At 48.6% G+C, this 13,383-nt stretch overlaps 1 protein-coding gene across 1 annotated transcript in view; it reads left to right on the top strand.

Annotated features, from left to right (window-relative positions):
• Nucleotides 1–13,383, top strand: part of LOC146338681 (relaxin receptor 1-like) — a 59,161-nt gene that overhangs the window by 1,243 nt on the left and 44,535 nt on the right. The window contains exons 2-3 of the mRNA XM_084813286.1: nucleotides 11,949–12,046; nucleotides 13,010–13,156. Of these exons, the coding sequence (XP_084669412.1) occupies nucleotides 11,949–12,046; nucleotides 13,010–13,156 (245 nt within the window). The remainder of the gene's footprint in view (nucleotides 1–11,948; nucleotides 12,047–13,009; nucleotides 13,157–13,383) is intronic.

Here is a 13,383-nt window from a genome sequence, read left to right as displayed (position 1 = left end):
TTCCCTGAGCAAAGCCATTTGTAAGGGTCCGGAGCAATGCCTCCTTTGCATCATGTCACTAAGGGATGCTGCAGTTGCATCCTGCATTGCAGATTCTTCACTGAACAGTGGGTTGGACTAGATGACCTCCAAGATCCCTTCCAACCCTACAATTCTATGAATATCCAGCATTGTGTTTAAATATTATATTCTGTGTATATAATGTAGCCTTCTGAGATATTTATTCTAAATTCTCCTATTCTTACTGTCTTTAATGTGGCTCCCCTCCCCACTGCCACCCACCTGCTTATTCTGTACATTCTATACATTCATTCAGTGTTGAATGCTAAAACAGGACTTTATGTTTGCCCCAATCCCATGGGAGTGAGGAAAAAGTGCAGATTGTGATACTGGGTGCAGAATTACGCTTCGTGATACTCTTGCCTTCCAGTTTTTAAAAGTAAGTTTCTAGCCCTTATGGTTATGAAGATAAGTTTGAAAATGTTGCAGGCAGCAGGTTGCTCATCTCTCAGAAGCCGCTAGGTGGCTGAGCAGGATTTCCAGGAGGGGTTGGGGAAGGGTGTCAGTGCCTGCCCCTGCCCCCTCTAACCAGCAGCACTAGAATTTGGCTGAAAAGAAGAGAAGCTATTCACACCGGCTCAATTGGCATATTTCATGTAGGGCACAAAATTTAGCTTCACTTTGCACAGAATTTGTATTCTGATTGTAACTTTTTCAGAGACCTTCCCTAAGGGATATATAATACTGGGCAATAGAGGAGCAGACCCAGTTTTTCAGAAAGTCCAGATGTTGATGCCTCTTGATGAAGCATCAGATGAATGTGCCAGATGTTCACTTAAAAACTACAGATTGCCACACTGACATTCCCGCCTTTCATCCCAAATGCTCCTAGTACCCCATCAGTTTCTCTTTAAGGCATTGCTGCCTGGTCGATTTTTTTTTTTTAAATAGCCCGTTACTAACTTTAGAAACAGACAGAAAGATGCACAGTCTATGAATGTTAAAAATGTTCCTCTGACATCCTTTACGGCCCAGACTTCCAATGGGTTCCTGGATCAGCTCCAGTGTTTGGGAAAGATTAATTGAAGCAGCATTAAACTTTTGCTCCAGATCACTTAAACAGTTTTATCAGGTTGATTTAACTCCAGCAGGTTTCACTGGGATTTAGGATCCTCAGTCTTACACACACACTGCCCAAGAATAAATATTCCAAAGACAAACATCAGTAAATCTGGGGAAACTGCACTTGGGCCCACAGGGACAGCTTGGTATATAGCTGAGGACATCCCCAACATTCGCTGTTCCTTTCTAGCTTTGACTAAGAGTTGTTGACAAGGCTGCTGAAATGTTGGCTGATAATTTACAGCTGAGGTGGGCAACTTGCGGCCCTTCAATTGTTTTGGCCTACAACCCTCATCACTGAGGGATGATGGCAGTTGTAGGCCAAAACGTCTGGAGGGCCACAAGTTGCCCACCCCTGATTTAGAGTGAGTGTGGAAAAATCCCTTGCCTGTTGGAGACCATTCCTCATACACTGTGTTTTCCTAAAGGATGACTATTCTGGCAGGTAGACAAGGCTTGCACAACCTGTGACCCGCCCAGCCAGCCCCATCCCATCAGGCATGTATGGTGACCCACCAGGGGCTCAAGAAGCCTTCTGGTTATACTGCTTACCTGGGACTGCCAAAAGAGCAGAGATTTTATGGAGCCCCTGGCACCCCCTGCAAGCAGCTGGAGGTCTGCATTCTGCTTGGCTGGCTGGGCGGGCAGGGCTAGAGAAATAAGCTGCTTATCATCAAGAGATCCCTGCTGTATCTCACACACTTGCCCAAGGAAGAGGGAGGGGGATGCTAGGAGGCACACGAAGAGTGTCCCTTCAACGTGGTTTCATGTGCTGCCCCACATGCAAGAATACAACACCACTCCTTAGTTGCTCCATTTGCGCTAACTGTATCTGAGCGCAAATCCAGGTGCAGGCAGGCACTTGCCGTTGAACTTGGGATAACAAAACACAACTGTTCTGTTCCAGCATCTAGCTAGTTCCATTCGCGAAGGAAATTTGGGTTCCAGAAGGCACCAGGGAAAGCGAGCCAAGAACTCTGGCAGCTGGGCCAAAGCGCCTGACTCCTGCCGCCGGGGCAGCTGCCAGGCAGAGTCCTTGGGCCAGCTCTCCTGTGCTGCAGCACCACCCCTGAAGTGGCCAGAGATGGGAGGGAGGCTCACATGCCTCCCAGCACTGGAAAAATGTGCGAGGGGGCTCTGGGGTGGCACAGGCTAGCCTGGGCCCCGATGCATGCTGCAGCCATGCCCACCCCCCTGCCTGCAGCAGGGGCGCTTCCCCTCCATGCGTTGACCTGTGCATGCAGAGCCCCGCCACACAAGGAGGGATCTGGCCTGACAGAGTTCCCTCCCAGATGGAGGAGCTCTGTGCAGGCATCTCTGCAAGCTTTCCCACATTGGCTAAATGCATGCACTTTTCACATTTTATTTAAAAAACACGTTTACACAATTGTGCGATGCCATCATTTCGGAACTGTATTTAGTGGAGTCCAAAATGGTGACCAAAAATGACACTTTAAAAAAAAGGCCTTTTTTTCAATGGGACGGTTCAATCTGCAGCTGATGAAACCATGTGTGTGTGTGGGGGGGCACTGACACCACCAGCAGCAGTACTGTGCACGAGTGGGGGATTGCTGTTTGGCCCGCCAAAGGATTTCAGAGCTGATGCCACTAGTCAATCCAAGGAAGGCAAGGTTGGGGGAAAGCTGGTGGCCAGCACTGCACAGCCCAGGGGAAGCCCTCAGAACTGGGCGACGTCTGCAGCAGAAGATGGTTCAGCAGAGTTTCGCAGTGGTCTGAGCAATGCAGAGACCTGCTCTAGCTGCACTGGGGCTCTAACTGCAGTATGGCGGGATCTTCCTGCTCTGCCGTTGCTGCATCCTGCCCTCAACGGCGCATTAGGAGCTGGAAGGATATTGCTGGGGGAGGGGGGGGGGCTCCACCTTCACCGGAATGCTCCAGCCTTGCCCATTTAGGAGGAACAGTCCGCAGTTTCTGGTCCTTCTGACAATTATGCTTGAGTGAATCGCTGGCATTCTTCTTCTTCTCCTGGATCCAGCTCCCTCCCCAGGGTCTCTAGAGGTTACATTTCTGAGAGCCTGTGTATGTGTGTGGCAAATGCATGCTGTCTCTAGTCCACATGTTGTCTCTGGCAGTGCAATCCTTAGGAGGGATTGGGGAGGAGCCTGAAGTCTGAATCACCCCCCCCCCCCCGGTCAGGATGTAGACAAGACCCACCCGAGTGGTGGGTCAGGAACAGACTTTCCTGGAGATGCAAGAAGCGCACGCCTCGAGGCGAGTCGGCTGAGGCCAGCCTCGTGGTCAGCGTCCCTTGCAGGAGGAAGTAGGAAGGAGGTAGGAGAGTAGGGGGAGGAGACCAGGAGAAGGCGATGCGATTTCCCAGAGTCCCCCCCCCCCCCCGACTCAGGTACATATTAAGCCTTCACGTTCAGGAGAAGTGACTCACGGCCCGAGTCCCTCCAACAGAGCCAAACAGTGGCTCTCCACCTCATCCCAAGCTCTGCCAGCTCATGCCACTCTGGGTGGCATGCATGTGGCAGCAGTTCTGCCAGACTTTCCAGCCTGGTGGATCTTTTTACTTTACTTCCCTAACCCAGGCTGGTTGATCCAGGGCCAACCCAAGGTGCCTGATCCGGGGCCTTCTTGGGGGAATAACTCTTCCCCGCCCCACCCCTGGAGGGGGCCTTGCGCTCCCTGCCACTGGCAGAAACACTCGCAGTGGTAGCTCCAGGGCAAGCATCCAAGGTAGGCACGGCTGGGCATCTGCCAAGGGCGTAAACCCCAGCAGGGGCCCACTGACAAGAGCCCCCTGGAGCTGCACCTCCTCTTCCTGTTGCAACCTGCTTGTTCCCCAGCCTCCTGCTCTGGCCCAGATAGTGCTGCTGGTGAGAAGGAGGCGCAGGAGATGCCACGGCCGACTTGCTCACCGGCTCTCTGCCTGCCAAACAACCAAGTGGAAGAGATGATGAGAAAGAGGAAGCAGAGCAGTAGCAGCTGGTGACGGTGGCAGCAAGAAGGTAGATTCACTGAGGGAGGAGGCTCACTGTGGGTGTCTTGCCCAAGGGCCCAGCCTGGAGCCAGCGCTGGGTAGCTGCCCCCTGCAGTGCTTTCCACGGGCAAGGCTGGGCCACCAGGGCAGACGGAGCCCCCAGCTGGTGGACCTGGACATTAGGATCGCTCTGCCAGGCAGGCGCTGTGCAGGGCACAGCTTGCTATTTCGCATGCACGCTGAGGTGTGGCTTGAACTGAGTGTTAGCATAATGTCAGACAATTGTGTACTTCCAATATGCCTCTGTCCAACAGAATAAGCAGCACCTTGGCTTCTAAAGCAGTGCAGACCACTGCAGAGTGAATGAATTGTGATAGAGAGAACTGAGCCCTTAGCAATGCATAATGGGAGTGGGGAGGACTTGTGCAGTGATCTGTGGTCTAAGAATAGGGGTGTCTCCAGTGCTTTCCAATTTTCATCTGGGAAACAGGGGGCGGAGTGGGGGTAGGCTGAATGCATTGCAAGATGGAAATGCAAGGGTTAGAAATGACACCAACCCCTAATTCAAATACTGCCCATCTTGGCTGTTTTGTCTCCTGGCTTATAGTCTGCATTAGCCATTGCATCCATGGGAGGTGTTTGCAAGCGAGCCGAGCACTTTCTTTGAGTGACAGGATAGAGAGTTGTTCAAAAGCATCTGTTCTGTCACAAGAGCTGTGCCCAGAGTTTGACTGACAGCTCTTTGGAGCACTGATTAGAGGTGGAACTGTTTTCCTTGATCCATTTGACCCAGGTAATTGCAGGATATAATCATGAAAGTGGCGAGGCTCTGTGGCTTGGTCCCTTTTATGTCCTCATTTTATGTTTCCAGCTGCCTGTCAAGAGGGGCTCAGCAAAAGGTTGGCTTGAATGACTGAGATGGATGTGGACTGCTCCTTCTGCATGGGCGGCAGTCTTAGAGCTTCTCTTGAGATGGCTGCAGAGCCCAGCCTGTGATAATTGAGAGAGTTAATTGCATCTCAGTGGCTCATCTGTTCCTCCTTGCAAAATGTAACCATCAGAATTCTCCCAGTTTTGCCAAGACAATTATCGTCTACATCGGAGGCCACTGCACAAATAGGCTGTTTGCTCGGCTGATTTAATCTCGATATAAACTACAAGGAACCCAGCTAGAGTGGGGTCTCTGTTGTGATATAATGACATTTGTGCCAAGGTTCTGTATTGACCAAGGACACTGTCTGTTTTCTAGTATCTATCCTTGGCTAAACTCTGTCCATATTGTTCCTTTTTTATTATTCAGTCTATAGCAAGGTTTTACATTTTGTTGTTTCAAGCCCAATCACCCTCCACCATACCAAATAACATGTTAAGAAAAGACAACGGATAATACAGTCCCTTTGCTTGGGTGTGTGCCTCTGATCGTTGTAGAAGAAATAGCAAGAAAATATTGTGAGATGGCATCCTTTGAGCAGGGGAGAGCTTGGTCAGGGGGACAATTTGGTCCCTGGACCAAAAGGGGTTGCCCACTTCTGCCACAGAGAAAATGATGGGGAGGAAGATCAGAGAAAATCCATCATGAGCTCCAGGCCATATACATGTATGAAATATATAACGCTTTTCTCTAAGAGCATCGGAACCTAGGAACCTGGGAAGCTGCCTTATACCGAGTCAGACCCTGGGTCCACCTAGCCCAGTATTGTCGACACTGGCTGGCAGCAGCGGCTCCCCAGGGTTTCAGGCAAGAATTTTTCCAGCCCTACCTGGAGATGCCGGGGATTGAAACAGGGACCTTTTGCATGCAAAGTAGGGGCTATACCACTGAACTACAGCCCCTCCCCAAAGCACCAATTTTACAATTTTGTTTTGTATGTTATGCTACTAGAATGATCCCCCCCCACTCCCCCAACCAGGGCTCCTAGCTTATAGAATCTCAGGGATTCCTGATAGCCGCTGGGGAGTTGCATTGGCTGGTCCTCCAGTTGATTCTTTCATCAGCCTGTGGACAGCCTATGCAAGCTTGAACAATTTACATGATTGCTGCTAAGTGCTCCAATCAGCTGATGCTATGAAGAGATAGGGAGAGGGCTTGAACACAAGTGGTGAAAAACTCACAGTGGGTGTGACTGAACAACGCAGGTAAGCCTATTCTGTGGTGGTCATGGCTGATGGCAAAAAGAAATTACTTTGTTCCCACTGCATCCTCACCGTCTCATCTGGCAGCGTTTTTCCATGGGTGTGGGTCCTTATCCCACTTGGCTGAGCAAGAGATGTGAAGGAACCCTTGGAGCCTGCTGTGACGTGTGCTAAGCATTTTAAGGAGAACAACATTCACATCTGCCACAACCTGGTGCCATTGCCGGGACAATTCAGTCTATGGATATAGCCGGAGCTAGGGACGCACAGATTATGCAAAATCCATTTCATCTGCATTTTGCAGATTGTCAGGTGCCTTTCGTTCCATTGTCTGTTCCTTGGTGGAATCAGATTTTTTCCAAGTTTGCACAAATTTGCACTTGCACACATTTCATAGAATCATAGAATAGTAGGGTTGGAAGGGGCCTACAAGGCCATCGAGTCCAACCCCCCGCTCATTGCAGGAATCCAAGTCAGAGCATCCCTGACAGATGGCTGTCCAGCCTCGTCTTGAATGCCTCCAGTGTGGGAGAGCCCACCGCCTCCCTAGGGAATGGGTTCCATTGTCCTATCTCTCTAACGGTCAGGAAGTTTTTCCTGATGTTCAGCCAGAATCTGGCTTCCTGTAACTTGAGCCCATTATTCCGTGTCCTGCACTCTGGGATGATCAAGAAGAGATCCTGGCCTTCCTCTCTGTGATAACCTTTCAAGTACTTGAAGAGTGCTATCATATCTCCCCTCAGTCTTCTCTTCTCAAGGCTAAACATGCCCAGTTCTTTCAGTCTCTCTTCACAGGGCTTTGTTTCCAGTCCCCTGATCATCTTTGTTGCCCTCCTCTGAACCCTCTCCAGTTTGTCTGCATCCTTCTTCAAGTGTGGTGCCCAGAACTGGACACAGTACTCCAGATGAGGCCTAACCAGTGCTGAGTAGAGGGGAACTAGGACTTCCCGGGATTTGGAAGCTATACTTCTATGAATGCAGCCCAAAAGAGCATTGGCCTTTTCTGCAGCCACATCACATTGTCGGCTCATATTCAGCTTGTGATCGACAACAATTCCAAGATCCTTCTCGCTTGTCGTGTTGTTGAGCCACGTATCCCCCATCTTGTAACTGTGCATTTGGTTTCTTTTTCCTAGGTGCAGAACTTGGCATTGATCCCTATTAAATGTCATTCTGTTGTTTTCTGCCCAGCGCTCCAGTCTATCCAGATTACTTTGAATTCTGTTTCTGTCTTCCAAAGTATTAGCTATCCCACCCAATTTTGTGTCATCTGCAAATTTGATCAGCATTCCCTGCACCTCCTCCTCCAAGCCATTAATACAAATGTGGAAGAGCACTGGGCCCAGGACCGAGCCCTGCGGTACCCCACTCGTTACCTCTCCCCAGTTTGAGAAGGTCCCATTGATAAGCACTCTTTGAGTCCGATTCTGTAGCCAACTGTGGATCCACCAAATCGTTGTTTCATCTAGCCCACTTTAAGCTAGTTTGCTCATCAGGATATCATGGGGCACTTTGTCGAAAGCTTTGCTGAAGTCGAGGTATATGATGTCTACAGTATTCCCACAGTCCACAAGGGAGGTTACATTGATCAAAAAATGAGATCAGATTTGTCTGGCAGGACTTGTTTTTGACAAATCCATGTTGGCTTCCAGTAATCATGGCATTGTTTTCAAGGTGCTTCCAAATGGATTGCTTTATCATCTGCTCCAGAATTTCCCAGGGATTGATGTCAGACTGACTGGACTGTAGTTCCCAGGTTCCTCCTTTTTACCCTTTTTGAAGATAGGGACAACATTAGCCCTCCTCCAGTCATCTGGCACTTCCCCCGTCCTCCATGATTTCTCAAAGCGAATAGATAGTGGTTCTGAGAGTTCTTCTGCCAGTTCCTTTATTACTCTAGGATGCAGTTCATCTGGCCCTGGAGATTTGAACTCATTCAAAGTCATTAGGTGTTCCTTGACCATATGCCTACCACTCTCAAGCTGCAATCCTGCCCCTTCAGCCTGTACTTTGCCTTTCCCAGGGGGGTCATAAACCCTCTTTTGGGAGAAGACTGAGCCAAAGTAGGAATTGAGCACCTCTGCCTTTTCTTTGTCATCTCTTATCGTTTTGCCATCCTTATTTAATAGCTGAACCACCATTTCTTTCCTCTGCCTTTTACTATGCACGTAGCTGAAGAAAGCCTTTTTGTTGTTTTTAGCATCCCTCGCTAACCTCAGCTCGTTCTCAGCTTTAGCCTTCCTGACGCCATCCCTGCAATTCTGTGTTATCTGCCTGTACTCTTCCTTTGTTACTTGGCCTTCCTTCCACTTCCTATATGTGTCCTTTTTGTTTTCAGATCATCCCTAAGCTTTTTGTGAAGCCACATTGGCTTCTTCTGCTGTCTTCCGCCTTTTCTTCTTGTTGGAATTGTTTGTGATTGTGCCTTGAGAATTTCCTTTTTTAAAAGCTCCCACCCATCTTGGACTCCTTTTCTCGTTAGCGTCGCTTGCCATGGGATCTTACTGGTCATTGTTCTGAGTTTATTAAAATCAGCTTTCCTAAAATCCAGGGTACGCGTTTGACTACACTCGGCTTTTGCTTCCCTTAGAACCAAGAACTCAAGTGCAACATGGTCGCTTTTTCCCAGAGTTCCTGAAACTGCTACTTTATCCACTAAGTCATCTCTGTTGGTTAGGATCAAGTCAAGGATAGCCGATCCTCTAGTTCCTTCCTCTACTTTCTGTAGGAGGAAGTTATCCGGCACACAAGTCAGGAATTTCCTGGAGGGGCCATGTTTTGCAGAGTTTGTCTCCCAACAAATATCGGGAAATTGAAGTCCCCCATTACTACTACATCATGCTTCCTTAAAACATTGGCTATTTGCTTTTCAAAAGTTTCATCCTCGTCTTCTCCTTGATTGGGTGGCTGGTAGTAGACTCCGACCACCAGGTTCCTTTTATTCTTTGCTCCATTTATTTTGATCCAGATGCTCTCGATGGGGCTCCCAAGCTCATCCTCCTGTATTTCTGTGCAGAGATATGTATTTTTCACATACAGTGCAACCCCACCTCCCTTTCTGTTCCTCCTGTTCTTTTTGAACAAGTTATATCCTTCAATTGCTGTATTCCAGTCATGAGAGTCATCCCACCAAGTCTCAGTTATACCATTCAAGTCATAATTTCCCTCCTGTATTAAGAGTTCAAGTTCATTCTGTTTGTTTCCCATACTCTGGGCATTAATATATAGACATCCAAGACCGTGTGCTTCATAGTCTGGCTTTCTTCCTATATGTGTCTGAAGACTATTATTGGGCGCTATCAGAGCTGTTCTCTCCATTGCAGTGCATGCGCCTATGTCCATTGTTACCCCCAACATTACATCTCCCTTCCCCGTAGGATTCAGTTTAAAGCCCTCCTGATGAAGTTCTTCATGCTGTGACCAAACACATTCTTCCCATCCTTTTGAGGTGCAACCCGTCCCTTGCCAACAGCCCATCTTCCAGGAAGTATAGCCTGTGGTCCCAGAATCCAAATCTCTCTTGTCAGCACCACCTTCGTAGCCAGTCATTCACCTGGAGTATTTTTCGTTCCCTTTCTCTTCCTCTTCTAACTACTGGGAGGATGGATGAGAAAACTATCTGGGCCCCAAAGTTCTTGAGTTTCCTTCCCAAAGCTTCAAAGTCTGACATGATTTCTTCGTAGCTCCGATTGGCGGTATCATTTGTTCCCACATGGATGAGAAGAAAGGGATACCTGTCAGTGGGCTTTATGAGTGCAGGCAACCTTTCAGTCACATCTCTAATCCGTCCTCCCGGGAGACAACATACTGGCGAGTCCACGGGTCTTCGCGACATGCTTGGGTCTCGATCCCATGCAGCAAGGAGTCTCCCACTACTACCACTCTTCTTCTTCTTGTAGGCCTGGGTTTCATTGCCTCTGTTTGACTGACCTTCAGCCTCTTCCTCACTCTCATGCAGGCTCCTCTGTGATTCTTCCTCTGCAGGCTGTCCTCCAGTCTCAGCCGCAAGTACCTGGAATCGTTTCCGCAGCTGCACTGCTTCCACTGGTGCAGAGTGGCGTCTAGTTCTTCTTCTCCTAACTGTCACCCTTTTCCAAGGAGTATCCTTCCTCTACTCCATTTTTCTTCACCTCAGCATTTCCCACTGCCTCATCTTGCTGTTGCTCTTCAAGCTTCTGGTCTTCCCTTTGCTGCTGTAGTTCCCCCATTCTGTCCAAGAACTCTTCGTGTTCTCTTATTCCCCGGACGGTCGACAGTCCACTTACTTTTTCTTCCAGCAACGTGATCAACTTGCACTTGTTGCAGGTGTAGGCCATGTTGTTCTCAGGCAAGAAAACAAACCTTGCGCACACCTTGCAGGTCACCACCACTGGAGAGTCTTGTCCTTCCATAGCCTCTTTTCCCTTTTTGTGTCTAGCTTTGTGATTGTTCTAGACTAGCCTGTGCCTGCTCCTCTACTCAGTAGAGGTTAAAAGCAGAGTCCCACTGCTGTGGAAGTGTGTTACAAGACAAATAAATGGGAAAAAGTTAGTTAAAAAATGAAATGAAATGAAATGAAAAATGAAAAAAACATGTTAGGGGCCTCCCCCTTGACCTCCCCTGCCGAACTCCCCTGGCCAACTCCTGTTTGCCCCCCTGTCGGCTCGTTCTGGTCACTCACTCTCTGGTCGCTTGCTTGCTTCTGTAGTCCCTGGACCAGCTGGAGCAGCTTGCTCTGCTCTGCTCAGCTGGGAGGCGGGAAACAGACTGAAGCTTCCTGCCCACTCAGCTGCTGGGACTACTCAGGCCACACACCCCCAATTCAGTTGGAGCTCTCAGAAGCACCTGGTGAGCTCACAGCCACTCAGAAGGATAAAGGGCAGCCCCCTGGGCTTCCTGCAGCCCGCTTATCTCTTAGCCTCTGTCTCCTTTGTCTCCTTTGTCTCTTCAACCACTGCAACTCCCCTGGCCAACTCCTGTTTGCTCCCCCTGTCCGCTCGCTCTGGTCGCTCGCTCTCTGGGAGCTTGCTTGCTTCTGTAGTCCCTGGAGCAGCTGGAGCAGCTTCCTCTGCTCTGCTCTGCTCTGCTCTGCTCTGCTCTGCTCAGCTGGGAGGCGGGAAACACAATTTGCACTTGTGAAAATGTGCAGATCCCCCATGTGCATTTTCATGTTTTAGTCTATGAGGGAAGTGCACATTTTTGGCTGGTGTTTTTTTTTATTTTATGTGTTTTTCTGTGACTAAATTTGCACAAAATTCTGGAAAGTAAAAAAGCCAGTTCACAAGTCTTCAGAATCCATCCAACCCTGGAAAATCCAGCCCACTGCAGAATCTATGGGCCGGATTCATAGATGTCCAAACTCATTTGATTTCATTGCCGATTACCCCAACATCCGCAGCCAGAGCCCCAACTAGTCTTATTTTGTTGGATGAATTTCCATTGTTGTGCTAGGTTCTTGGACCAGTGCAGCACCTACCACCTGGCTCATAACATCAAGATGGGAGGAATTGCCTGGTTGGATCCAGGAAATGGGAAATGCCTCCACACAAGAGGCTGTTGATGAGTGATTCATCTGTATGGGAAGGTGGTGTTCAGCCTGGTGTTCTGGATGGGGTTGCAGTCCCCATGAAGGCTCAGGTTCACAGCTTGGGAGTGCTCACAGATCCAGCTCTCTCACTGGAGGCCTCAGTATTCCTTTTAGAGCTGTTCCATCGATGAGCTAGCTGCAGCTAATTGCCCAGCTCCCAGACTGCTCTCTGTACAACAGAGTGGCCCATGAGAATGTGGGCAATGGCCATCCCTTTGATGCACCATGGTTACTGGTGGGCTTGATACACCCAGGGAAAGCAGGTTATACATGTGAGGGTAAGACATTGGAAATAATGCTGCTGGCTTTTTGTCTTTAGCTTTCATTGGACAGAATGTTTACTTTCATTCTTTTAAATTTATTTTATTATAAATGTACAAATAAACAAACGTCTTACACATTACAAAAAAGTCACAAATACAGAATAAAACATACAGTCCAGATGCTCAAGACATTCTAAAGAACTAAGAGTGCAATCCTATGGGTTGCATTCCTGAGAGACAGAGAGCTCCGAGTTCAGAGCCTCTGCCTATCCTATGCCCCAGGCAACAGCCAGCCAGGGTAAGAGGAGTACACAGGCCATTTCACCTCCATTAGAAAGACAAAACGCAGCTAGATGGGCCTCTGAGCCAATCTTGCTGACCTACATTTTGGTGGGTGGGGAGAGGACTGGAGAGTAGATAGGATATTGTGTATCATGGCCTCTCCCCTCCCTGCCCACCGGCATGCTCCCTGTTCTCCCTCTCCAACTTCTCTTATGAGGTTGCAGTTACAACCTTGTAAGAGGAGCTTTCTGTGGCAGTTGGGAGGTGGGGAGGGGTGAGGTAGGAAGATTCATGGTTGGAATTCCGCCTCCCCACTCATAACTCCGTCTACAGGTGTGGTGGGGGAGATCTGCAGAATTCTGTGGCCCTAGGACACTGTCTAGGGGCCACAGGATTGCTCTCTAGCAGTCAATGAGCATTCCAAGTCTTCCTAATTTTCCTGTCTTACAATAGATACATAATGTTCCAGTGTCCGCATTAAAATTTTACACAAATAATTCAAAAGATCTGCATTTATTAATGTCCATATTAAATTGTTGTTTCATATAAGACAGAAATGGCATCCAAAGTGCTCAGTTGTTTCTTTTTGTTTTCTGCCGTCGTGCAGAAAACAAATCTAACCATGTTAGCTGTGTGTGGGTAAACAAATTGGAAATAATGCTGCTGGCTTTTTGTCTTTACATTTTCATTTGACAGAGTCTTTCCTGATTGACCCTAGCCTGGATCGTGGTCTTTGCCCTTTGGGAAGTTTTCCGTGTGACAATACGACTGTCTGCTTGCCCCAGCCCCTACAGTGCAATGGGGTGATCGATTGCCTTGATGGAGCTGATGAAGAGAACTGCGGTAACTAAAACTTCAAGAGCTTTCCACCTGTATGTCTTTTAAGATTCTCAGCTGGCCAAAGCAGGCACCCTGTCTTCAGGTTTCTTTGGGGTCATGTGCCAAAGGTGGTGTTTACACTGTACTGCTAATGTATCCTATGTTTAAGGAACATCAGCTGGAATTTATTCCAAGAACACAATGTGGTGACATAAGAATATAAGTAAGAAAAGCCCTGCGAGGTCAGAACC

The sequence above is a fragment of the Heloderma suspectum genome, chromosome 9 (genome assembly GCF_057233095.1).
Source record: "Heloderma suspectum isolate Gila_16-S chromosome 9, 16-S_ref, whole genome shotgun sequence".
Classification (NCBI taxonomy): domain Eukaryota; kingdom Metazoa; phylum Chordata; class Lepidosauria; order Squamata; family Helodermatidae; genus Heloderma; species Heloderma suspectum.
This window is presented reverse-complemented; position numbering and strand designations above follow the sequence as displayed.